The sequence below is a fragment of the Xenopus tropicalis genome, chromosome 5 (assembly GCF_000004195.4).
Source record: "Xenopus tropicalis strain Nigerian chromosome 5, UCB_Xtro_10.0, whole genome shotgun sequence".
Lineage (NCBI taxonomy): Eukaryota > Metazoa > Chordata > Amphibia > Anura > Pipidae > Xenopus > Xenopus tropicalis.
In genome coordinates, this window is record NC_030681.2 from 106,215,936 (window position 1) to 106,243,136 (window position 27,201).

General features: G+C 39.4%; 1 protein-coding gene across 8 annotated transcripts in view; it reads right to left on the reverse strand.

Annotated features, from left to right (window-relative positions):
* The window catches only part of dlg1 (discs, large homolog 1), a 118,133-nt gene extending 97,072 nt beyond the window's left edge, over positions 1-21,061 (reverse strand). For 6 of the 8 annotated variants that reach the window (XM_031901760.1, XM_012963105.3, XM_031901759.1 and 3 more), the window contains exons 1-3: positions 19,990-21,061; positions 15,037-15,168; positions 12,008-12,174 (exon numbers count right to left, since the gene is read on the reverse strand). In XM_031901760.1, coding sequence (XP_031757620.1) covers positions 12,008-12,174; positions 15,037-15,168; positions 19,990-20,008 — 318 coding nt within the window. In that variant the 5' untranslated portion in view covers positions 20,009-21,061. 8 annotated transcript variants of the gene reach the window in all.
* Positions 21,062-27,201: the final 6,140 nt, after the last annotated feature.

Genomic DNA, 27,201 nt, shown 5'->3' on the forward strand with positions numbered 1-27,201 from the left:
TAATAAATTGTCTTATCTTGTAGGTACGTGTAGAATATGAGCTACAAAATTCCTTCATGGGTCTCATATATTGACACGCTTCATTTAAAAATCATTTATACGACCCTATGGTTGGACTCAAGAAATGTTCCTTTATCGATTTGTTCTCTGCATAGTGACTATGTACTAAAATATCGGCAAGGCTCTCAGACCTCCTGGCTACAAGCGTAGGTCTTTCTGGTAATACCAATGCCAAATCTCGGTCACCCCTTAGAAAGTTCCAAAACTTGCCAAGGATCTTTTTTAAGTTGCCCCACTGGTTGTTAAAAGTGCCCACGCATCTAATCTGTTGACTCATTTTTTGTTTCACCCAGAAGTGTATCACTGTCTGCTTCAAGCGCTCTGTGGTATGCTCTTTTTAGACACAGCTTAGGGTATCCCCTCTGTAAGTATCTTTCGTAGGTCCTGTGCTTGCTTTTTAAATTCCTCAAGACTGAGTAAACTGTTTGTGGCTGTGGGTTTACAGAAGATGGTGGTTTCAATCTGTCCAGCACTACTAATGTGTAAGGATAGATCCAAAAAGGGTAGACTATCACCATCAAACTCACTAGTGAAATGTAAGCCTCTCTTGTTATAGTTAAACATAGATATCATACTCTGAAATTTCTGTTTGTCACACCAGATCACTAGAATATCATCATTGTAGCGCTTCCACAATACAATTTTGGATAGAAAACGGTTTTGTTGATAATCAAAAACAAATTGAGACTCCCACTAGCCAAGAAATAAATTAGCATAGCTAGGTGCGCAGGCACTACCACCCATGGCCGTGCCTCTGATTTGATAATAAAATTTGCCATCAAATAAGTAGTTATGAGTAAGGATGGAATAAAGAAGTCTGACGCTTCTCATGATGCTTTTCATTGAGAAAGTGTTTTACCGCATGCAACCCTTTCATATGTGGAATGCTGGTATATAATGCTTCCACATCGATACTGGCCAGATAACAATCCGGACTTATTTCCAGGCCTTGAATTTTTTGAATCACATCTTTCATGTCTTTAAAATAAGTGGGTAAGGAAACAACCAAAAGAGCTAAGAACGAGATATTTGCCGATATATTCAGTAAGGGAGTTATTCCCAGACACAATGGGACGTCTAATCGGTATGACCTGTTTGTGAACTTTGGGTAAACAGTAGAAAGTAGCGATTGTCGGATGCTCTTTAAGGAGGAAAAAGAGCTCTTTGTTAGTAACTAAGTTTTCACTTCTAGCCTCTTCAATTATACATCTAAGAGTTTCTACGTACATGTTCGTAGGATCCGATTTTAATGTTTCATAGCTACTTCTATCTAGCAGGAGGTCAAGTGCCATTTGTTTGTACTTTGTTTTATTCATAAGTACTATGTTCCCCCCCTTGAATCATCAATTCGTAATGAGACTAATCATGGACATTATTTAAATCAGAACACTCTATAACCTTTGATTTATACGTTTCTTACCTTATTCATGTCATCTGGTTGACATGAATGAATTGGGATCCTTATTTATTTTAATACTATTTTAACCAAATCTGAATTAAAAGCTAAGTTTTAATGTCACAATCAGACCAAGCACTAAACCATGTTCCTGTATTAATAACTTTTTATGTACTTTAATATTTTGAAGAGTAGTTTCTTTTTTCATCAGTATCCCCGACACAGGATGGTAATGTATTCACAGTACAAAAAAAGCACAGCAACCAGTGAATTTTTCATCAGTTTCTGTCTCATTTTCTTCTTGGAAACTGACCCATAAGCTTGGATTCTCAACAGCAACCCTGACCATGTGCCTGTCACTGACTCCAAAATGGCCTCTAGAAGATGGGGCAAAGACCTTTGAAAACATGGATCATTACAAGTACAAAGCTCCTGCATTTTTACCCATATTCTAGCCAGACAGTGCTGCAGCTATTTCCCCAGATGCAAGTTCCCTTGTGCTCGTTACTGCGCTTGAATGTTTTTAGAGCAATAGTAAATAAAAGGTCCTGATATGCCTTTCTGGTAACTAAGAGAGCTATGGGTGTTGATGTAGTTGTGCCCTTATCCTAATGCCACACTGGGCTGTTTCGCACCATGCATATAAGTACAGGCCAAGAAACGGCCCCTCCATCCATATCTGTGCCCTTGGGCCACGTGCAGACACACAGGAGTGGATTTCTGTTCCAAAACACAAGTATGCAATTTTGCCCCAAAACCTGTTCCATGTATCTGCACCTGCGCCAGTGCAGTGGCTTCAGGTGCAGACACAAAAGAGAACAGATATAAGCAGAGGTGACATGTTTTTACACAGCCATACAAAACCAAATGCAGAACAAACTGAGTACCCTGAGACCACTTACAAAAAGATAGGCAAACCTTATTTGACACATGCTCAGTGGATACTAAACACACAAGGGGCGAAGACACATTAGGCGATTAGTCACTGCGACTAATCGCAACAACTTTTTAGTATTTTTTTTTTTGAGTATTATGAGTATTGCTGCGACAATTCGCACAACGAATTTGGTTGCGCAAATTGTCGCAGCGATACTCATTTCGTTGTGCGAATTGTCAACGCAACTTTTTCAAAAAGTCACAGAAGTCGCGGTGACTAATTGCCCTGTGTGTCTTCAACCTAAGAGTCATAATAGTGAATAAGGAAACACAGTTTACATAAACTTTTTTCTGGGAAAAAATACACAGGGAGCACACAGGAGTTACAAGGGACTCAAAAGAGAACCAAAAACTTAAATATTTAAGAAAGTGCCCTGTTAATCAGGTGTTTCTATTTTCTAGGCCAGAGTGACAACTTGAGACTAAATCTAGTGACATCAGGGGGCTTCACTGAGCAATTTGCATACACAGAAAATTGTTCTGTCACATGTAATATACTTTACAAGCTGAGACAGTAACATCTTTATAGAAGCTAGGAAAAATAGCATGATTAACCCACTTTTAATACTATTTTTCCTAGCTTCTACATACAGCATTTTAATCTATTTTAAAAATCTGATTACATTTGGAAACAAACCGTTTATTGCCTCTTTTCTACCATCATCAACCAAGGAGTATGTGCACTGACTCAGGACCCTTGGTCAGCTTCCAGTGCATATTTACTTGATCACAGTTAGGGAGGTGTAAGGGTGGGCCTCCTGAACACTGGGTATCTTCAGTACAACTATTTTGATTCCTTCCCCTGCTTGTATTACTTTCTATATCTGCAGTCAGTTAATGTTTTTGCCTTGAATTCTAATCTGATGAATTGCTATAGTGTAGAGCAGTGCTGTCCAACTTCTACGGTGCCGAGGGCCGGAATTTCTCTAGCATACATGGTGGAGGGCCGCTAATGGAAGCCAGTTTTGACCACTCCCCTTTTTGAAACCACACCCACTTCAAACTACACCTATTTTATCACAATGGTGGTAGCACAGCAAAATCCCAAATGCTTGGTCCTTACTGTGGGGATATCAACCATCATTCATATGTGAAAGAATTATGTCATATTAAGATATATCCTTAAATTCCATATGCCTCCTCCTCCCCTGTGGATAGCAGAGCAACCCCCAGTACATAATTACACACCTTAGGGACCATTTAATGGCTATTTCCAACTGCTAACAAACTCCCACAACAAACCCCTGCCAGGTTCACTTCCCACAAGCAGCATAGGGCAAGCAGAGTATGGCACACACAGGCAGCACTCTGCCTGTCCTATGCTGTCTGTGTGTGCCATACTCTGCCTTCCCTATGCTGCCTCTGTGTGCCATACTCTGCCTGCCCTACCCTGCCTGTGTGTGCCATACTCTGCCTGCCCTACCCTGACTGTGTGTGCCATACTCTGCCTGCCCTACCCTGACTGTGTGTGCCATACTCTGCCTGCCCTACCCTGACTGTGTGTGCCATACCCTCCCTGACCTATGCTGCCTGTGTGCCATACTCTACCTGCCCTATGCTGGCTGTATGTGCCATACTCTGCCAACAGTACCTATGTCTGAGGTGTGAAGAAGTGAACAATGGGAGTGATTACAGTCTGAGCCTGAGGTGTGAACACTGCTGGGGGTGAACAATGCAGGCATTAAAAGTTGTGAAAAACACAGGGGATTACATTTTTAAACAATACAGAGGGTTTACAGCCTGAATCTGAGGTGAGAACCATGCAGGGGCGCCAGTTAATCTCAGTACTGATACCATTTAATGCTAACTCAAAGGTAAACCATCAAAGCAGCCAGACAGGTGGGGGGCCACACAGAGGGGGGTCGCGGGCCGCATGCGGCCCGCCAGTTGGACAGCACTGGTGTAGAGTATTCCCTTGTCTTCAGATTTTTTTTGTTGTGGTAATATGGTTTCATAGGTCAACTGGACCTTCATTTTTATTTTGTATTTGTAAAATGATAGTATTAAAAGTGGGTTAATCATGCTATCATTTTACAAATACAAAATAAAAATGAAGGTCCAGTTGCCCTATGAAACCATATTACCACAACAAAAAAAATCTGAAGAGAATAGCTTTAGCTTTTATTGCGCAAGCAGTATGAAGACAAAAGGAAGGGGATCACTTGCTCATAGGTAACCCGGGCCAGTGCAGTTTTCTGCTAACAGGAGCAACAGTCCGGGGTATCAGGTAAGTGTTTACAATCACATTTTAGCATCCCCCAAGTGATCATAAGATTTTTCCCCCCTTAAAAACTTTGAAAGCCTAATATTTTTTTTTTTTTTTTTTTTTTTAAATATAATGATGCTGGTTGCCTGTGTTGTGTCTATTTGAAACATAATGGCTGTGACAGACAGGGAGATTAGTTGCCACGCTTCAAAATCTCCCTTGTCGCGGGCGACTAATCTCCCCGAAATGCCATCCCACCAGCAAGAATGCAAATCGCCGGTGGGGTGGCATACGCAGAGCACCAATTTGCCAAAGTCACAGAAGTTAGAGGAAACTTCCACGACTTCTGCAAATCACCGTGCATGCCACCCCACCGGCAATTTACATTCTCACTGGTGGGATGGCATTTCGGGGAGATTAGACGCCCGCGACAAGGGAGATTTGTTGGGCGGCGACAAATCTCCCCGTCTATCACAGCCCTAAGAGGTTACATGTGGTGCTTTTATTTTGAGGGCCGGCATATCATACACTTTGCTAATCTTATTTTTATCCTTTTTTAATCCTTTCTGCTTTATTCTCATCAGACAAAACTGTTCAAACGATCCAGAGCATTCATATTAATGCTTTTTTTTTTGTAACAAATATCATGAGGGCAAAATGACTGGTAGGCTCTACAATTGATCTTTCTTTTTCATGTTGGCCACACCTAAACATACTATAGGACCGCAAAAAATGTACTAATTGGGGTTTATAATGTCATGCACAGGATCTCACCTCGCTTTTAGGATTGCTTAAAACCATTCTCACACAAAAATGCAAGCACATGGAAATTCTCAAAAGTTTAAAGGGGTTGTTAACACATATATAACATTAAGAGCAAATATAATTATATCCATTATTTAATTATACATCAATTACACATTTTCAATTATTATAGTCATTTGTAAATGTAAATGCCTTTTGTTATCCTCTGCAATTGCCTACATAATCCTGCGACTCAATTTTGCTACAAGTCTCTTAATCAAGAATACGCAAGACATTGTGGAAATTGCAGGCTAAAAGAACTGACCACTGTTACTTAACATATATACACTTCCAATAGCAAGAACATTGTTTAATACAAACCCAAACACAAAAAGGGTAACATTTATTTTCAGTGTATAGGATCCACTGGTGAGCCTGCCCATCTGAAAACCAGGTAAATATCGATCAGGCAGGTTTAAAAATTCTGATGGGGCAAAGACCACATTCCCATTATTATGATTCATCAGACAGAAACTGACCAGAGTTTGTGGGCATATCAGGGAAATGTTCGACCAAATAAGCAGATCTTTAGATGTATATCCAGCTATAGTAAAGGCCCAAGCCATATACAAAGTCCTGTGTATGACTGATAAATATGTTTGCTAAAGGAGAGCAGCAGAGGGAGCCAGATAACAGAACAAAAAGGTATTGGAACCAGTCAGTAGTATCAGTAGTATATCAAACACAAAAGAAAAAAAATGACAAGGCAAAGCTTAGAATTTTCATCTTGTAAATTATGCATTCTACTTTAGTTTCCATATGCTTAATAATTTTGCTCCAGTCTTCACATTTACAGGTAAATAAGAAAGCAATAAAGGTGTCTCGCAATTCAAGTGTATGTAATCAAGAAGCCAGAGGAAATATGCTTTACAGTATACATAATTACACATAATGAACAAAATAAATTCAAACAAAGTCAAACTAAAGATTTTTTTTTCCCTTACCTTTGTTGTTACAATGCACAAACAATCCATGGTTCAAATATATCAACTAAATGTTAAATTGTAGCATAATGTTGTTAATGTCACTGTGGCAAATTCTGAATAAAGCATGACTTCAAAGGGTACAATACAGTAACGTCTGACTGTATATGTATATAATAATCATGCAGAAAAAAATATTAAAGCTTCTGTTGTTCAAACATAAGCGAGACCATCCAGTAAAAGTAAAAACAAAACAAAAAAAAACCAAAAAAACAAACCAGCCTTTTCAATTAAAACTGAAAATTTGCTGTATTATTTCTTGCACTCTACAAACATATTTGAAGTATGTTGAAAAATTTCACAGGAAAAGCAGGGACAGAGTATTTTGATTAATGATGTATCTTCTGTAATAGGATGAAGGGCTTCTCTCTCCAAGCAGAAACGAAAGGAAAAGTACCGTTGTACTGACATTAAGATCAGTAGCAGCCCAATTCAGCATCTGCAGTTGAAGATCAATGACTTTCTTGGGCAGCATGAATGGACTGTTCCATTTTGAAACCAGAATGAGGGGAGAGAAGGCTATATAAAAGGCACACTAGGAGGTGTCATGCAAAATGCTAAAATGAATATCCGCCTACCTCTCGCTTTTAAAACAGCAATGAGACTAAGAGAAAAAAGGTGGGGGGCGATTACAACAGCAAGAAAATGACATGGGGAGTGCAACTTACTCACGACAAAGTAGCTGAAAGCCCACACACCATTCCTTACAAATGACAGATTTAGAAAGCAGCACTAAAATGCTGATAACAAATAGAAGTTTACAAAAAATCAAATAAAATGTTGTGTACAGTCATTTTATATTCAGACAAGGCAAATGCTCAAATGTTTCTAACCTTGCTAACTATAGACTTTTGGAGTAATATTCTACTTAAAATTGCTTTGACAGAGGATTTCACCTTAAGAATTATGGTGAATCATCTGGCAAAACTATTTTACTAAGAATATTAATGTAAACATCCCTATAATTTGCAAGCTTAATTAAAAACAAAATTATACATATCTATATCTATATATCTGACACACAAATACAGGTATGGGACCTGTTATCCAGAATGCTCGGGACCTGGGGTTTTCCCACATAAGGGGTATTTCCATAATTTGGATCTCCATGCCTTAAGTTTGCTAAAAAATATTTTGATATTGAATACACCCAATAGGATTGTTGCGCTTTCAATCTTAATTGGGATCAAGTACAAGGGACTGTTTTATTATTACAGAGAAAAAGGAAATCATTTTCAAAAATCAGAATTATTTGCTTCTAATGGAGTTTATGGGAGACGGCCTTTCCGTTATTCAGAACTTTCTCGATAACTGGTTTCCGGATAACGGATCCCATACGTGTCCTGTTTTATTATTACATAGAAAAAGGGAATCATTTTTTAAAATCTTAATTATTTGATTAAAATGTTGTGAGATGGCCTGTCTGTAATTCCGAACTTTCTGGATAATAGGGTTTCCAGATAACAGATCCTGTACCAATTATATATATACAGTACGGGATCTGTTATCTGGAAACCCATTATCCAGAAAGTTCGGAATTACAGACAGAGCAGAGCAGCATAGCCTAGCCGCCATCTTCTGTTCATTTGGATATGCTTCGGGTCTCACTGGCAACACGGACTCAGTTTGAGCATGCACGGTTTAATGCAGATTTCTGGCTAGGCCCAACTGCACATGCTCAAGCCCTAAATATCTGTTATAGAGATTCTGAATCTTTAGTCTGGTGCAGTCAGTTCAGTATCTTGAATATAGCATTTCTACCCATATACAAGTACACAAAATTATTAGTGAGAAGTAGGTAAATGGCCAGAATCAGTCATACCACGGGTGTAAGTAGAAGTTTTTCTCACTTCCATCTCAGTACACATTTCCACTAGTGAAGTCCAATTGTGGCAACCTTTAAACCACTTCAGCCAACAAGTGGAAGAGCAATGATGGTGGTGGTAGGTTTGTGCATGGCAGCTTCCCCAAATTACAGTTGACCGGAGCTTTAGCACGGTAGAAATTTGACAAACTGTATCAAAGTGACTCGTTGGAAGGGTGGCATTTTATGAGGGTGTCACACTGGAAATCAGGGAGCACTTCACTACAACCCATTGTGCCGTTAGTACTTATTGCTCATGCTTTTATATGGAACAACTTCTGAGACTTCTAATATATTTATAAATTATAGTAGGGGGTACATTGTGTGTGTGTATTTTTTTTTGTTTTTATAAATTCATTACATCAAATACTTCTGTAGTGGAGCTGTGATTTACATTTCATTTTGCTTCCCTTGCCCATTTGCCAACATATTACAAAAATAAATTATACTATAAAAACAAACAGCAAAACATGAAAAGCACAGCTAGACAGGTATGGTTACCAGACATATGCTTCACAGTTATCAAATCACTTCTCTCTCCCCCACATTAAATGACTCACTTTATTAAAATGCATACGCTCACTTTTAAAACCTTCTGAAACTACTTAAAACACCCACAAATACATCTGCAAATGTAATGAGACATTTAAATATTCATTAATTAAAACATCACTGCTGTTCTGCAACAAAAAGCTTTACCCTTACCGGTTACAATTTATATATATCAAAAGCAACAAAAACAATACTACTGTTAGGTATTCTGTTGGTTAGTGTCAGGTCATCTAGAAATCGCTAGAACATGCTATCAAGCTATCAATCCAGCATTAACACATTTATACTACTCTTTTTTTTTTTAACCTGACCACAATAATGCAACTTTGAAGAAGTGCTAATTTCTCCAATACAATATGGTATGGAAGGTATAACTGACCCTGGAGCTACCACCACCTCTGGACCAGATGGCACCTCCAGGTTTCCCGCACACGCACCCTGCATTACCGCAGTTGCACCAAAATGGGTCTCACATGCTGAAGACCAATAAAAACACAACCAAACACTGAAAAAGAAAATATTGTTCTGAAAATATTCAGCACAGTTGCACCAGTTTTGCTATGAAGTGTACACAGTCAGGTACACGGCCATCTTCTGACCATAAAGATGCGTCTGTATGCTAAAAATTCTTCTTGTTGTGCCTGAACCCAGAAGCACTGTATCAGTCTGGGTGCAAGCACACGTAGCAGATATCTCCCAACTATTGTAAGACTTGGCATTTGTTGGAGCATCAGCTGCATGTGCCTGTACCTGGGCGGATTCAATGCTTTCGGGTGCAGGCACAATTAGAAGATTAGATGCACGTTGCCTTGTGGTGTCTTACCCTAAGAATGGGGAAGGGTACACCCCTATATGGGCCATAGCCATATACTGCAACAATTTAAGAATAATGGTTCTTAAAGGAGACATATTGGATAAATGGGAAAAAAAAAAAAACTAATTTTGTAGGCAATTATAAATAATATATGGTGCTGGTTTCACTTTGGGCTAAAAAAATAATCCTATCTGTAAAAATGGCTTCTTTATTGGAGCTCCCTATAGCTCCTATTAGTTCTCCGTCTTTGTTTCAAATGAAGGGTGGGCATGTCCTAACAGTCCCTGCCAGAAGCACAGTAGGAGGGGGGTAGCAAATCAGAGCCTTGCACTCACACAAGCAGACAGGTTTCAGTTCCCTATCAGGTCAGCCTAGCTGCTGATTGGTTCCTATCCTACAGTGCAGTGTACTGAGAGCCGCCAGCTCCCCTGCACATCCAGAGAATTCGGCCAGCATAAAGTGTAACAGATGGACAGGACTAGTGGGGTTTTGGTGGAATATCTCAATAAATCAGTGCGAAACACAACTTTTTTAAGCACAATCCTTCTATATTTAGTTGAGTATAATTCACTAGCACATTGTTAATTTTTATATGATATGTCTCTTAACATGAAACTGGAAAGACTGGGATATGTAAAAGGAGATGGAAAGGTAAAGGTAAAAACTAAGTAAGCTTTATCAGAAAGTTCTATGTAAATACAGCCATAAGCACTTATAGAAGTGCTGTTCTGAGTCCTCAGTGAAAAGAAACACCACACCTTTCCTTTAATTCTGTATACATTCTTTCCCCCTTCCCTTGTCGACTCTTACCCACCTCCCAACTGTTCTGTAATCCGAGCTACCAACACAGCTAGAGCGGCGGCACAGAAATTATCTAGACAAAGCTAAAATGGCAGCCGCTATCTTAAACAGAAGAAGTTTCTAGGGCTGTTTACTCAGGTATGGTAAAGCTTTCTGCAGAATAAATGTAGCGTTCTAGCTTGCACTATTGTGGCTAATCTATTGGCAATAAAATGCCAAAATGCCTTTCCTTCTCCTACAATATCACAAGAAATCTCTGTACACAAGGGACAAGGCCAAAAGCCAATACTGGATGCCTGTGATCTTCAGCTGCAGCACTGCATTAACAGCAGTAGAGGAAATCATTGCATGGGCTCGAGAATACTTTAAAAAACCACTGTCTGAATACACTTCATTGCTGCTTCAACAAATGCAAATTAAAACATTAACTTACAAACCATATAAAAATAATACGATGGATATTTTTTGGAAAGTGTCCAGGCTTATCATCAGCATAGTACAGTAACCATGATGGTATGGGGGTACATTATTGCACATGGCAAGAGTAGCTTGCACATCCGGGAAGGCACCATTAATGCTGAATAACCTATACAGGTTTTGAAGCAACATATTCTGCCATGCAGACAATGTCTTTTTCGTGGAAGGTCTAGCTTATTTCAGAAAGATAATGTTAAAAAGCATTCTGCACGTATTACAATAGCATGGCTCCATTGAAAAAGGGTCGGGGCACTACACTGGCATGCCTGCAATGCAGACCTGTCAGTCATTTAAAAAATTTGGTGCATTTTAAAAAGAAAAATACAAAGGACATGTAAACTGCTGAGCAGCTGAAATTGTATATCAGGCAAGAATGGAACAATATTACCCCTTTTACAACTGCAGCAATTGGTTTCCCCAGCTCCCAAATGTTTACAAATTGGTGATGCAACACAGTTGGAAACATGCTCCTGTCCTAACTTTGCTGGCATCAAATTCAAGACAACCAAATATTTTTCAGAAACCAATACAATTTCTCAGTTTAAACATTGAATTTGGTGCCTTGCTACTGTTTGCAGTTATTTTTTTTTTTTTATAAACGGGTTCCTATACAGGCAGCACCAGGCCTGCACAGGCAAGCTGGATTCTGGCAAATGCCAGAGGGGTTGCTGTAAGATGCCATTAGCAGTCACTATTGGGCATGTGGGTGGTATGAATGGACCTCTTTGTATTTGAAATGCCGGAGCCTTTTTTAAATCTTGCAGTTTTTGTAAACATCCAAAAATACTTTTGCATTGACAACGTGTTCTAACCACAGATCCACAGAACAAAACATATGCTTAAAATAAAGTTTTATTAAGAAGGTACTGCATGAATAAGTCACCATTTATCATAAATTTTAATAGGCAATTGAACAAAAGTAACTGGGAAGAAGAGCTATGCTGACATTTCAGCATTTAGGATAAAACTGAATATTTGAAGGAAAAAAAAAAAAACTAATGATTATAAACCCTTATTAAAACATGGTATATTTTCCAATAAAAAGATTATATACATACCAAATATTTCCAAAAGAAATATGCTTCTATGTTTAACCATGAATGAAAACACCTACCTCAACATTTAAAATAAGGCTGCTTGGTAGAGTTTCACAAGTTGCTGTTGAGTTAGGAAGGCTGGAATACTCCCATGTATTTATAGTCTGCACTGGTTCAGTCGGCTTAGCATTGTCACTAGATTTAGGGTTGTCCAGTAAGGTCACTTCATAAAATTCCTGTATATCTGAAAAATTAAGAAGGAAACTAGGCATAAAAAAACAAGGAATAACAAATAATGGTTGCCGATAATGACTATGAAGATTTTCATTCATCCTGGTCATGGTATATCTAGTATAAGTAAATCTAGAGCAACTGGACTTGATGAGTAATCATTGAAGAAAATTCACTATTCACTGGTTAAAAGGTTAATGTTCAGTATGTTATACAATGGCCAACTTTTAATTGTGGTTTGTTTTTTTTTTTTTTAATAGTTTTTGAATGATTTGCCTTCTTCTGACTCTTTCGCATTTTTAAATAGGAGTCACTGATCCTAGCAGCCAAAGATTGTTGCTCTGCGAGTCTACAATGTTATTGCTATTCTTACTTTTTATTACTCATATTTCTATTTATGTCTTTCTCTATATTTGTCTCAAAACATTGCCTGGTTGCTAGGTTAAATTACCCTAGCAACCAGATAGCGGATGAAATTCCAAACTTAAATTCACAAACTGGAAAATTAATAAATAAGCCCCTAAGCCTAATTTTTATTCACTGAGTGGTGACAATACATTATACCTACCAGTATATGGCAGTCATATTATTTACTTTACCAGGCATCCCTAGCACAGGATTAAATCAGGTGATTTTTTTTTTCTAAAATGAGTGCTGGATCAGTTAAAAAAAAAAAAAAACTCAGTTCACTGGGAATGTCTATTATATTGGCATGCTCAATGATTTAGGGTTTCCTCGTCCTTAAAATGAACTCTTAGGGGCTGATTTACTAACCCACGAATCCGACCCGAATTGGAAAAGTTCCGACTTGAAAACGAACATTTTGCGACTTTTTCGTATGTTTTGCGATTTTTTCGGATTCTGTACGAATTTTTCGTTACCAATACGATTTTTGCGTAAAAACGCGAGTTTTTCGTATCCATTACGAAAGTTGCGTAAAAAGTTGCGCATTTCGCGTAGCGTTAAAACTTACGCGAAAAGTTGCGCATTTTTCGCGTAAGATTTAACGCTACGCAAAATGCGCAACTTTTTACGCAACTTTCGTAATGGATAGGAAAACTCGCGTTTTTACGCAAAAATCGTATTGGATCCGAAAAATTCGTAAAGAATCCGAAAAAATCGCAAAACATACGAAAAAATCGCAAAGTACCGATCATTACGAAAAAAACGCAATCGGACTCCATTCGACCCGTTCGTGGGTAAGTAAATCAGCCCCTAAGTATGTGTCCTTGTCTTTTGAAGTAAACAATTCCAAACAATTTCCCTTACACCATCTATACACCTTTACTAAAATGATGTACTGGCACTAGTCAAGTTTCATTACAAGGGTCTGGAGAAAGCAAAATATCTAGTAATACTACGACCCACGGAACACACACACACACACACACACACATATACATATACAAAAAACAGTCCACACGACAGCACCACACTCCAAAATCCGCTGCTCTGCAGCTGCCCCTGTGCACGGGATATCATATAAATATCAAAATAAAGCAGCCAGCACCAAGGGTCTCTGTGTTTCAAAAAGTCTCTTGTGTATTATAATTGCATGTACAACCGACGTTTCGGTCCCTTTTTCCAAGGTGCAAATACATACAGCAACTCAGTTTAAATAGCCTCCTCCCATGAATCCAGGGAGGGCCAGTGACATCATATGCATATTAACCCCATAGTGACCATTAATACCATAATACCGTATTAATGGTCACTATGGGGTTAATATGCATATGATGTCACTGGCCCTCCCTGGATTCATGGGAGGAGGCTATTTAAACTGAGTTGCTGTATGTATTTGCACCTTGAAAAAGGTCCCAAAAGGGACTGAAACGTCGGTTGCACATGCAATTATAATACACAAGAGACTTTTTGAAACACAAAGACCCTTGGTGCTGGCTGCTTTATTTTGAGATATTATTATTATATATCTATATCTATATCTATATATGATAATTTGAGGAAGTGCACCCATATGAATGGCTATCTGAAAGCAGTACAAGTTAAAAATGTACCAATGTAATGGGGATTTTTTGGGCACGATATTCCCATTTGCCTCACACAGGGATGGCAAAAAATTACTGACCCCTTGAAATAAAAATAGTGCTTGGTTCTCAAAAAGTTAAACAAAAAAAGGAGGCAACAACCTCCCCAGCAGAAAGTCAAAGTCTACATTTTCTTTTCAACAAGAAGGTTTCTATACTGTCCCAAAGGGCCAGTCAATTCCCCATGACTGGTCAAAATGCCCAATTATTTTGCTCTGAATTTGGCCTACAAATAATTAAAAATGCTTTAAACATCTGTATAAGCTGCTAGTACAGGTACTATTTAAATAATATATCATAGTATTATCACTGAATTTAAAGGAGAAAAAAAAGGTAAAAACTAAGTAAGCTTTATCAGAAAGGTCTATGTAAATACAGCCATAAGCACTCACAGAAATGCTGCACTGACTTCTTTGAAAAAATTGTTTGTGTAATTCCTGTGCCAGAGACACGCAGCTCTCTGCTCTCTCCCCTCTCCTGCTCCCCCTCCCTCAAGAATGCTAAGAACTCACTCCCCCCCCCTTAGGAATGTGGATCTGAGCCAACCAGCAGGAAACTGACTAGTCTAACTGAGCATGTACACTTGGTCAGGGTCTCCGTGCAGGAGTGAGGCATGATGGGAACTTTGTTTACACAGCTCAGCGTTTTTTCTTCCTGTTTGGCTTCTGATCATCTGAGCGGGAGAAATATGGGGTGACTTAAGGGCACTGGTGAGGATATGTCTGCAGCTTGAGATTAACTCTATTAGCCTTTCCTTCTCCTTTAACAAAAAATTGCCAAATATTGATATATAGAATCAGTATTCATTCAAAAGCATGGCCTTCACCTACCTATAAGAGCTTGGAAAAGATTGCTCTGAAAGATGCCAATTACACGCTCAATAGATTTCCTGAGTTGTTTGTCTTCAGTTTGGTGAAGTTTGCAGCGGTATTCTTCCAGAAGGGTCAATGCACGCTGAGTATCTGCACAGACAGATCAATACAATTTAAATCACATACTGTTTAGTTATTAGAAATAAAAGAGAGAAGCCTAAATAACCAGGTTACATTGCAACTTTCAAATATACTGAATTAATGAACGAATGATTGAATGAATGAATGAACCAATGAAGAGAACCTTTTCATTTTTAGCACGATATTGCATTCTGTATAGTAAGGCCATGAAAACAAACATATATTTTACAATCTAGGCTTAATAAGGGTGCCAGATACTGGTGGATGCCACTAAAAATTGTATGCTACTTAGATTGTAGGCTCTATGGGGCAAGACCTCATTTATACTGTGTCTCATATCATAGCACTTAATCTATTTTTTTTTTTATAAAGTTTGTTCTCCCTGTGTATTTTTTTTTTTTTTTTTTTAAATTGTACAGCGCTACATATCCTAATACCATAATAAAAGTTGCACATAAAGAGAAAAATACAAAAGCACTGCAAAACAGAAGTGTGTGAAAACTATGCACAAATGCATAATAAAAAAACATGTGTAATTATATTGCTATTCAAGCTTTGTTTCTCAGCCATGTAAACTGCTTTGTTGGCACCAAAGCATACTTCCATCAAATGGTTTCAAAAAATTATAAACAGGATTTCAAAGAGAACTTGTCACAATAGAAGGCAACTCAAGATTCACATTACATGGCAACTCAGAAACCAGACCAATTTGAACCAAAATTTAATAATCAGCTTCGATGACAAACCTAATTTTTTGCCTAATTTGTGACAACCCCCGAGCTTAGCTTCTCAACAGCTGTCCACAGCACACTAAACATGAGTATCAATGACACTTCTAACACAATCCAAGATGGGGAGGCTCCTGTGTACAGCTGTGATGGCCTGGATCATTACTGCCAAAGATACTTAGCCTTAGGGCTGGGCGATATACCGTTTAATACCGAATACCGGTGTTTTTTTTTTTTTTTTTTTTTAAACTATATTCATTTTTCAGATAACGCAATACCGGGGTGTCAGGGTACTCACCCGTGCGGCCCCGTCTCGCGGGATGTTGCGCACGCGCGTCCAGGTGCGTGTGCGTCAAAGCGCACGTACATGTCAAAGCGTGCCCGTCTGCAACGCGCTGCCGGCGCCGGTTCTGCGCATGCGTGGGGGGTATTTAAAGCTATCAAACGCCTCCTCCTGTGCTATGTTGTCTGCGGCCTTGCCTGGGAAACTAAGCCTGCCTGATTTACCTTACGACTTTCTGTTGCCGATCCTTCGCTTGCCTGACTCTGATTTTCAATACTGCAGTAATTATTCTCTAATTTATTAGGAAATGGGGTTAACACCTAATCATGCATGGAAAAAAAAAAATACCGTCAAATACCGTGACACCGATATAATTTTGAAAAATACCGTGATATAAATTTTTGGTCATACCGCCCAGCTCTAGGCTGGGCCAGCAAATTCAATATATAAAATAGGGCATTTCTAGCCATATTCATTTTTAGGATTGAGTTGGGGTTAAAAACGTGTTTCTCTGTGTATAAAGGACAGTAAAGAGCACCAAACGCAAATAAATTTAATTTACATCTAAGTGAAGGGCTATGTTCCTTTGAGGTGCCCTAATGTTAACTGCCTGTCAGACGTCAGCACTACAGGCTCGCAACACAAGCAACGGACTTTATGCAAGGTTGCTTGAGCTTAACCTGTCACCCTAAAGTGATACTTACTTTTTTTTTTTTTTTTTTTTTACAATGATAGAAATCAAATCATTTTGATATACCTATGCATTTATACATTATCTTTTTTTTAAGCCTGTTATTTGTGTATTAAAACTGTTTTATCTTATAGCCTTTTGGCCATCCTCTTTTATGTCCAATTTGTACTAAACTTGGCTAATACAAACCTGTGTATAAGCATTAGCAAATTACAATGGGCAAAAGCTTTCAATATCATTATTAAGCCCATTATTAAGTGCTGGGATATTTTAGAGGTGATGGCACAAAGGGATATTTGCCGCCTGTGGTAAAATCAAGGCTATCACTGGCAAATATCTCCCGTAAATGCTCTCTCACTGGGGATAAAGTGGACTGCCGATGGCAAAGGATACACAGGGCTTAGTGTTCCACCTTAAGTTTCCTCGCAAAATATTTAAAGGAGATATATTGGATAAATTGGAAAAACCCTAATTTTGTAGGTGATAATAAATAATAAGGTACTGGTTTCACTTTGTGATAAAAAATGAATCCTATCTGTAAAAATGGCCCCTTTATTGGAACTCCCTATAGATCCTATCAGGTCCCTGCAAGAAGCACAGTAGGAGGGGGATAGCCAATCACAGCCTTGCACTCACACAAGCAAAGACAGGTTTCAATTCCCTATCAGGTCAGCCTAGCTGCTGATTGGTTCCTATCCTACAGTGCTGGTACTAAGAGCCGCCGGCTCCTCTGCACAGCCAGATAATTCAGCCAGCAGGAAGTGGAACAGATGGGTGGGACTACTGGGGTTTTGGTGGAATTTCTCAATTGTCTGAAACACAACTTTTTTTAAGCACAATCCTTCTATATCTAGGAGTATAATTCCCTGGTACATTCTTAATTTCTATAGGATATGTCTCCTTTAACTTATTAAACTGCATATTATGAATGCAAGAAGCAATTCACCAAAAGGTTGTGTTATGGCAGGTATTCTAATATATATGAAAATAAAACCAGGATTCAGTTCAGGGTTCTGCCAAGATTCAGCCTTTTTTAGCAAGATTCAGATTCGGTCTCTGGCCAAACAATCCTTAAAATCAGGTGATTTTTTTGTCAAAAAACATGGAAGTTGAAAAAATTTCACTGCACGCTTCTCTATATCCCTTCCTTATCTTCATTTACATATGCAAATTAGGATTTGGTTCATGATAATTCAATCCTTATGGCCAAACGATCGCAAGCCAATGCAGTCGCCAATCTGATGGGAAAATCAAAACTGCCCAAACGAGCTCTGCCCAATTAAGACCAGATGTCTGTCATGTAGGTCCTACAGGGGTGACCGTACACTGGCAGATAAGCTGCCAAATTGGTCTGAAGGATCCGAATTGGCGGCTGAAATATGCCATGTATGGTCACCTTAAGTAGTCAATAGGTTTGTACAGATTAGGCTGTGGTGATTCTTAGTTGTAGGTGTGTATAGGCACTGTATATTGTTTAATACAGGATTTAAAAAAGAGGATGTTTGGTTTCCAACAATTTTTTCAGTTCAGGTGTTTTCAGACAGCACATTAGAACTTTTTCTTAAAAAAATCTAAAATTGAGGTTTAAACTTTACTTTTCCTCCCTATGGTGTTTCAATCTAACATATCCAAAATCCAGGTGCAGACTCTGAACTTACAATTTATTCAATATATTTTTCAGCAACATCTGTTGCATCAATTATAACTATTGTACTAATCCTAAAAAGCTATGTTTAGATAAGAAATGTATCGACTAATGTAACAAATTAGAAGAGTTTATAAAGTGGCCATGTGACATGCACCTAATTGTTTATTGGTAAGTGCTGACTGCTTATTACTATAACTGCTATTACTAACAGCCATGGTAGTAACAGAAAATACACAACTCTGTTCAGGTACAAAACATTAAGTTATTTTCCCTAACACTTCTCTACTATACTAAATATTATAAGGACAAACAGTTAATTACAATGTCCATTTTATAAACATGTAAATAATTGTATTCAGGTACATAGTTCTTCATATACTATATCTAGCTTTATAAATATACTGAAAAGGAATGCATCTGCTTTGCTTTCTTATATCAATTACTATGCAAATCCTATTACGCTGATGGTACACAGTATTTTAATCTTATGGTTTTCCCTGAGCAAAGCACTACATTTAAAACTTGTGTGGTATGGGTCTTGAGCTTATGTAGATTTGTCTATGCAACTTTCCCAAAAATAAGGCACTCGAAAGTAAAAGGAAAAAAAAAAAAAAAATCTTCCCCAAACTCAAGATATTCTTATCTTGGGTATATATAGTGCCAGCATGGCACTTGACATGTCGTTGGGCCCCATCAGTCAATATTATTGTAAATAAATATATTATATACAATATATAACTGTAAAATAATAGTAATTTAGGAAAATGCCCTGTATCACTTGAATTTCCATAAAGCATGATAAAAACAAATCATGAGAAAAGGAACTGAAACACAGTACCAAGAACCCCCTTGAAGCATAAAAAGTCCCTTTGTATTTTCCACATTGAAAAATAGTTCTCCTGTTTACCTACTTAAACTACATACACTACTATTCGGGCATTTATGAACGTGTCTCATTTTGAGGAAAGTATCATTTAAAAATAGAGCAGTTCTCCAGCAGGCTACGTGGAGCCGTATGAAATAGTAACCAGAGTAAAAGCAATAGAGAAGGGTAAGAGGGGAGGGCTTTAACCACAAACTTCCAAAATTCCTGGGCAGCGCTAAGCAGAGAAGGGGACACTGAGCAGCTAAAGGCCTGTCATATATATACACTTTGCTGGCTTCACACTTCTCCTGCCGGGCAAACGAGAAGCTTTGTCAGCTGGTACAGAAATATATATATATTAAAGGCTCAGTGTGGCCTGAAATCAACCTTTAAAGCAAGCGGTTTCTCTAGCATCAAGAGAACTTGGGAAAACAAAGTTTGTTGGCAGTAGGAACGCCCATATGTTACTTTCCAGACCAACTTTCTTTTTGGAACAACGTGCACTCATCTCCGGGGCTATTCCATTCTTCCCTACTGTGGGGGACGTAGCGCCCTTTACAGAACCTCAAACACATACACGACACATAAATGATAGAAGAGATGCAGGACACACACCTTGCTTCCTGACAGGCATGGTGCGGCCCCCCACGAAACCACACAGCAACAGTCAGCCGGCAGCTTGACCCCGGACAACACTCGCACCCTCAGCGGGAGGCTCCACGGGATAATCTCCCGGAGGAGGATACTGCGGTGAGAGTTCCTCCTCCCCCCTTGAGCGCAACAGTGGGAAAGTCCTTCCTACTGGGGTTATTCTCCAAAGGACTAATCCGTAGACTGTGAAATGGAGGATCTTAACTATGTGACTTTAAACAGCACATACAGTGTTCAGCAAAGGGAGATATGATGGGAAATTCAAGACTTGGGCGCCCCTGTGTCAGCCCCCCCTCCCTCCACAGTACACGGGGGTGGGCGCTTCTGCGTGAGTATAAAGTTGCTGATAGGGGGCAGCAGAAGTTTCCGTCTCCTGATCCACAGCGGGGAGTAGAATTTAGAAGGAAGCTGAGGGTTCCGCAAAAAGTTCACTCATCGGTTCCTTCTTGTGCCTTTTTTCTTTCTTGTCGCCCCTTTTCCCTCCTCCTTTCCTTCTTCGTCTAGTCTCTCAATATCCGCTCCCCCGCCCTTCTCCTCCTCTTTTTAACACACCTCCTATTTCTCCCTCCGTTCTGAAAATCCCAAACTTTCCTCCAAAATGGCGCCCTGGAGCTGGGCTGAATGTGCCACGTGATCATACCCCCCCCTTCCTCTTGTAAAAGCCCTCCACGTCTCCTCCAATAAGGAGTGAGCTTGGCCGGGCGGGAATGCCGGATTCTACCTTGACACAAGGAGGTGTGAACAAACCCAGGAGCAAACATATGAATGGCATTGATCTCAAACCTGAGACTAAGCAGTTGGTTTAGACCTACAATGCTCAGTATAGAACAGAAACTGTTGGGCATGTTACTGTGGGAGTTTAACAGCCTCTAGCAAGTTATATACTGACTCCTGAAAAGGGTAAAAGGTGAGCGGGCGGGACAAAGCGTGACGTCACTACCACACCTCTTTAAAGCTGCAGCGTGAGTTAAGAGAGAATAACGTGATAGTTTCATGTTTTAAAATGAAAGTGGGTATGCCAAGGATACTTTTCTGTGTATTTGTGTTCAAACATCAGGCTTGGTTTACTTGGCAGTGTTGGCACAATACAAAAAATATCTCTTTATTTATATTGTCCAAAACGTGGATGAACAATGTATGTATGTATAACGTGATAAAGTACTACATGAATTTGCTATACTGTACAATTTTACAGTGTAGAAAAGTACACACACTGGTAGAATAATTATACGAATAAATACGTAACAGGCAATATAAGGCACCATGTTTGCCCAGGAGCAGTAAGGGCCATGACAAACTGTGAGATTAGTTGCGCAAATCTCAGTTCAATCACCCCGCAATGCCATCCCACCAGCTAGAACGTGGTGCCGCGATTTCCCAAAGTTGACGAAGTTGCCTTGAGAGGAAACTTCGGTGACTTCGGCAAATCGCGCAATTTATCTCCCCGTGTACTCTAACCCATAGCAACAAATCAGCAGGTAGAGTTTACTGGTCACCTGCTTAAAAGCAAACATTGTATTGCTTGCTATGGGTTACTGCTCCTGGGCAAATTTATTGCCTTTTATTAAATATGGGGGATAGTGTCATGTGCTTAAAAACACAGTAGTTGGTCCCTGCTCTTTTAGAGCTTACAATCATTAATTACAGCTAGGGTGCTTATGCCTTTAAATAGTTAAAGGGGACACTTACCATTAAACCAATCAGTCTTGTCGTGAGACCAGTGACGATTATTATTACCCTAATGCAGTGGGTTCATCTCTGTATTTATATCAGATTTTGACAGAAGCTCATTGCAGTAGGGTTGGTTTAGGAAACTGGTAGGCACCAGTTAGGGTTGTAACCTTTTCTGGAAAAAATGCCAGACTTCCTATATTTTTATGGGTGTTACACATTAATAACATTGGCATCAACCAACATTTTTACCTACCAGGTGGCAACCCTAGCACCAGTAGCCCCTAAGGTTGCCTCCTGGCCAGAATTTTATCAAGCAATGATGCTTGATGCCAATGTTATCAATAGGGAACAAAGTTAATAATATATAAAGGCATGTATTTTTTTCCAGAAAAGGTGGCAACCCTAGCAGCCCCTCATTCACCCTGTTTTATATTTCATTGGATGTGGCCATTCTGTGCTTTGTCCATTTTCTAGCACTAAGAATGTATTTACTCTACCTGGCCTGCAGGTTCTATGTGCTTAAGATGAATAAGGCAGACACACCATAAAGTACTGTATATTGATATATACTTAGTGATTCTTTGAGCACTTTTGCATAATACATTTATTTTTGTTTTTGAGCAGTTTCTGATATATTTGCAGTTTAGCTATGACAATAGCATGCTTTTACTTAACTGAGAGCAACCAGAAGAAAGTGCATAGATAGTTAAGGTTGCTCACACTCTGACATTGTAAGAAAGAAGTTGAGCATAAAGTTTAGCATTACTATAAAATGTAAAAAAAAAAAAATTGTGCGCCTAGGGTTGCCACCAGTCCGTTTTTGACTCTGACAAAAAGGGCTGTGTGGGTCAAAACCATCTGCCCAGTTTTCCCAATTTGGAAAACTGGGCAGGCCTCTTGGAGATTGATGTGGCGATCAGCCAATCACCACGTCATACCCCCACCTGCAATGTCATGGCCCCACCCACATGACATCACTGCCCCGCCCATTGATATCACACACTGCCCCCCCTGCCTGCAGTTAGCCACAGCAAAAGGTGGCACTCCTTGGTGCGTCTTGGACAAATGCCCTTTTTTTTTTTGTTTATTAACGTAGCCCTGCATTGCTGCTGATGTTAAGTCAACTGAATCTGGAAATAAACTGTTTTGTAATTAATTTAAAACCATGTTAGGGATCACTTACCTGTCAAAACTAACCTCTATCAGACAACATTTCTGAACTCTAACTCCTATTCTGAAAGTTAACATCACTCAGATCAATGCTAAACACTATTGGATAAGTCGCATCAGACTTCTACTGTATGCAACGCCACAGTTTATATTACATGTTATTGTAAATGGTTTTCCATTGTTCATTTGAATTATTGCATTATTTTGTTTTTGTAAGGGACACTGTTTCTCTTTAAAGGACTAGTAATATCAGAAACTGAAAATATTTTCTCCTATTTATGTTTTCAGTTATTATTATTATATAATTATATTTCAATTATAATTACTGCCACCCTGGCTACACAGCACCTTATTTATGTAAACTATAGTTTCAGAAGCAAAGATGCAATTTTTACCAGTGCAAGTTAATAATACATTATGTTTAAATGCATATGAAACACTTTCACTTTTTAGTGTTAATGTTCCTTTAGGTTCCTGAATGTTTTGATCCATAAATTGATGGGGATCTATTTCCCCTTACATCTTCTATTTCTGTGATTATATGTTTTATGAATATTTGTAAGAATGTATCTGTAGAATATATAGTACATCTTAGGAGAACATGGCAATTAAAATACCTGTATTCAAGTCAGAAAATGGCTTCTACTTCATTTCTGAGAGATTAGCACCTGACCCCGGGTGCACCCATGGTCCTGACTACTTGTGTTGCAATGAATAAGGAGTGATTTGAAGCATTAATCACCAGCACACCAACCTGAAAATCTCTTGCTCCACTGGTTATTAGCATTGTGATAAAGCAAAAACATGTGATTAGACCTGTTCTCTCTTGTATCTACACCAGGGATGCCCAACCTTTCTAACTCGGGAGCCACAGTCAAATGTAAAAAGACTTGGAAAGCAACACAAGCATCATAAAAGTTCATGGGGTGCCAAATAAGGGCTAAGATTGGCTATTAGGCAGCCTCTATGCACACTATCAGCTTACAGGGGGCTTTATTTGGTAGTAAATCTTGCTTTTATTCAACCAAAACTTTCCACTAAGTTAGGAATTCAAAAATAACTAACTGGTTTGGGGGCACTGAGAGCAACATCCAAGGGGTTGGTGAGCAACATGTTGCCCCCGAGCCACTGGTTGGGGATCACTGATCTACACTATAGTCTGGTGGTAGGGTAAGGGTGTTTGATGTGTTTTCACAGGTGTGACTGAGTTCATGTGTTGAGCCCATGCCTTGATGCACTCAAGCTTTTTAAGGGCAATGGGACAACCCATGCTTTAATGTGCACATGTATATGATAAAAAGACCACCTAGTGCATCAGCATTTATGATCATTCTATCATAATTACCACATCTTGATTTTTTTTTTCTTTACACAACTTAATCTGAAGTGCAAACATATATGTTTAAAATAATTTTTGCTGTTTTAATTACTTGTTTACAATCTTCCTTCTAAGGCATGTGCATGCAAACGCATTTTTAAGTGATTAAAAATGCATAATTATTATTGGTGATTACAAACTTATCTGTGAATTAGGCCATTGGCATTTAATGTGTTGAAGAGCTGCTGACAATTTAGATTTTCAAAACAGCACACAACTGCTTATAGCACTGAATGAACTTTAATGAATGCTAATTGGTTCATTAGCTCTTAATCAGTGGACTCTGTTTTCCTCTGGGTCAAATCCACTGATGATGCAAAATACAAATTTAAGGGACATATGCTAAAATATATGTTTCTCTGATATGAACGTATGCTTCCATATGCTGGAGGGAATGAAGGGGATTGCAGAGGATAATGGTCAGAGCAGTATGTTAAAACATTATTACGGTTATTAAAAGTTAAAGGACAGTGGGGAGATGCAGGGAGGAGAGTGGGACCAGATAAAGGATAAAAGGTAAGAAAAGAGCAGACAATTTTATAGCAGGAGAAAATGCTGAAATGCACATCCAAGGAGACAAGGGCAATGGGAGAGAAAGACATTACGGGGAAAAAAAACCTAGGGAAGAGTTAGACAGGAGGAGTAAGCTACGGTGGAAGACTAGACAGTACAGAGAAACTGACTGAGCAAGTGCATATTCTACAATCGGCCACTAACCGTTCAGGGCTGAAACGGCAGATAAGGAGGTAGAAACAATAGGATTTCTACTTCCTTCTGCCAATTCAGCCCTGAAGGCAGATTTTGATCAGGCGCCTTCTATGGCACCTGATCAAAATCTTTTAACCTGGGCGATCGGCGAGTCGACCGATATCTGCAGCCTCCTGCGATATCGGTCGACTTGCCATACACGCACCGAATATCGTACGAAACGGGGTTTCGTACAATATTATCGGTGCGTGTATGGCCAGCTTAAATCTGGGAGAACTGGAGGAAAAGAAGAAAACTGCAAAAGAAGAATGTGCACAAGAAGCACTTGATCTCCGTTATAATATCCAGCTTCAAATTTATTTTGCAGTTGAATGGTTTATTTTTGAATAATTTAATTCAAAATATTTTTAGCCACAATTTTCTATCAATGGGTAATTTGTGATAAAGAAAAAAAAAGATAGTAAAGAGAGATAAGAGGTGATTATAGAATAAATGTGGGAAGGAAACCTAAAACTACTCCACGTTTGGTTCTTGTAAGGTAGATAATTTAATTTATTAGATTACCAGTGCACAGACAATCCCAGATAGTGGACTTAAAGCAAAACAGTCACAACAAAGAAAAACTGCTATCTAATTTGCTCATGTTGAATAAGAAATGTATACAGTGGCTTGCAAAAGTATTCGGCCCCCTTGAACTTTTCCACATTTTGTCACATTACAGCCACAAACATGAATCAATTTTATTGGATTTCCACGTGAAAGACCAATACAATGTGGTGTACACGTGAGAAGTGGAACGAAAATCATACATGATTCCAAACATTTTTTACAAATAAATAACTGCAAAGTGGGGTGTGCATAATTATTCAGCCCCCTTTGGTCTGAGTGCAGTCAGTTGCCCATAGACATTGCCTGATCAGGTCAGGGATAAAGTTATTGAGAAATTTAAAGCAGGCTTAGGCTACAAAAAGATTTCCAAAGCCTTGAACATCCCACGGAGCACTGTTCAAGCGATCATTCAGAGTATGGCACAACTGTAAACCTACCAAGACAAGGCCATCCACCTAAACTCACAGGCCGAACAAGGAGAGCGCTGATCAGAAATGCAGCCAAGAGGCCCATGGTGACTCTGGACGAGCTGCAGAGATCTACAGCTCAGGTGGGGGAATCTGTCCATAGGACAACTATTAGTCGTGCACTGCACAAAGTTGGCCTTTATGGAAGAGTGGCAAGAAGAAAGCCATTGTTAACAGAAAACCATAAGAAGTCCCCATTTGCAGTTTGCCACAAGCCATGTGGGGGACACAGCAAACATGTGGAAGAAGGTGCTCTGGTCAGATGAGACCAAAATGGAACTTTTTGGCCAAAATGCAAAACGCTATGTGTGGCGGAAAACTAACACTGCACATCACTCTGAACACACCATCCCCACTGTCAAATATGGTGGTGGCAGCATCTCTGGGGATGCTTCTCTTCAGCAGGGACAGGAAAGCTGGTCAGAGTTGATGGGAAGATGGATGGAGCCAAATACAGGGCAATCTTGGAAGAAAACCTCTTGGAGTCTGCAAAAGACTTGAGACTGGGGCGGAGGTTCACCTTCCAGCAGGACAACGACCCTAAACATAAAGCCAGGGCAACAATGGAATGGTTTAAAACAGTGCTGTCCAACTTCTACGGTGCCGAGGGCCGAAATTTCTCTACCATACGTGGTGGAGGGCCACTAATGGAAGCCAGTTTTGACCACTCCCCTTTTTGAAACCACACCCACTTCAAACCACACCTATTTTATCACAATGGTGGTAGCACAGCAAAATCCCAAATGCTTGGTCCTTACTGTGGGGATATCAACCATCATTCATATGTGAAAGAATTATGTCATATTAAGATATACCCTTAAATTCCATATGCCTCCTCCTTCCCTGTGGATAGCAGAGCAACCCCCAGTACATAATTACACACCTTAGGGACCATTTAATGGCTATTTCCAACTGCTAACAAACTCCCACAACAAACCCCTGCCAGGTTCACCTCCCACAAGCAGCATAGGGCAAGCAGAGTATGGCACACACAGGCAGCACTCTGCCTGTCCTATGCTGTCTGTGTGTGCGCCATACTCTGCCTGTCCTACCCTGCCTGTGTGTGCCATACTCTGCCTTCCCTATGCTGCCTCTGTGTGCCATACTCTGCCTGCCCTACCCTGCCTGTGTGTGCCATACTCTGCCTGCCCTACCCTGACTGTGTGTGCC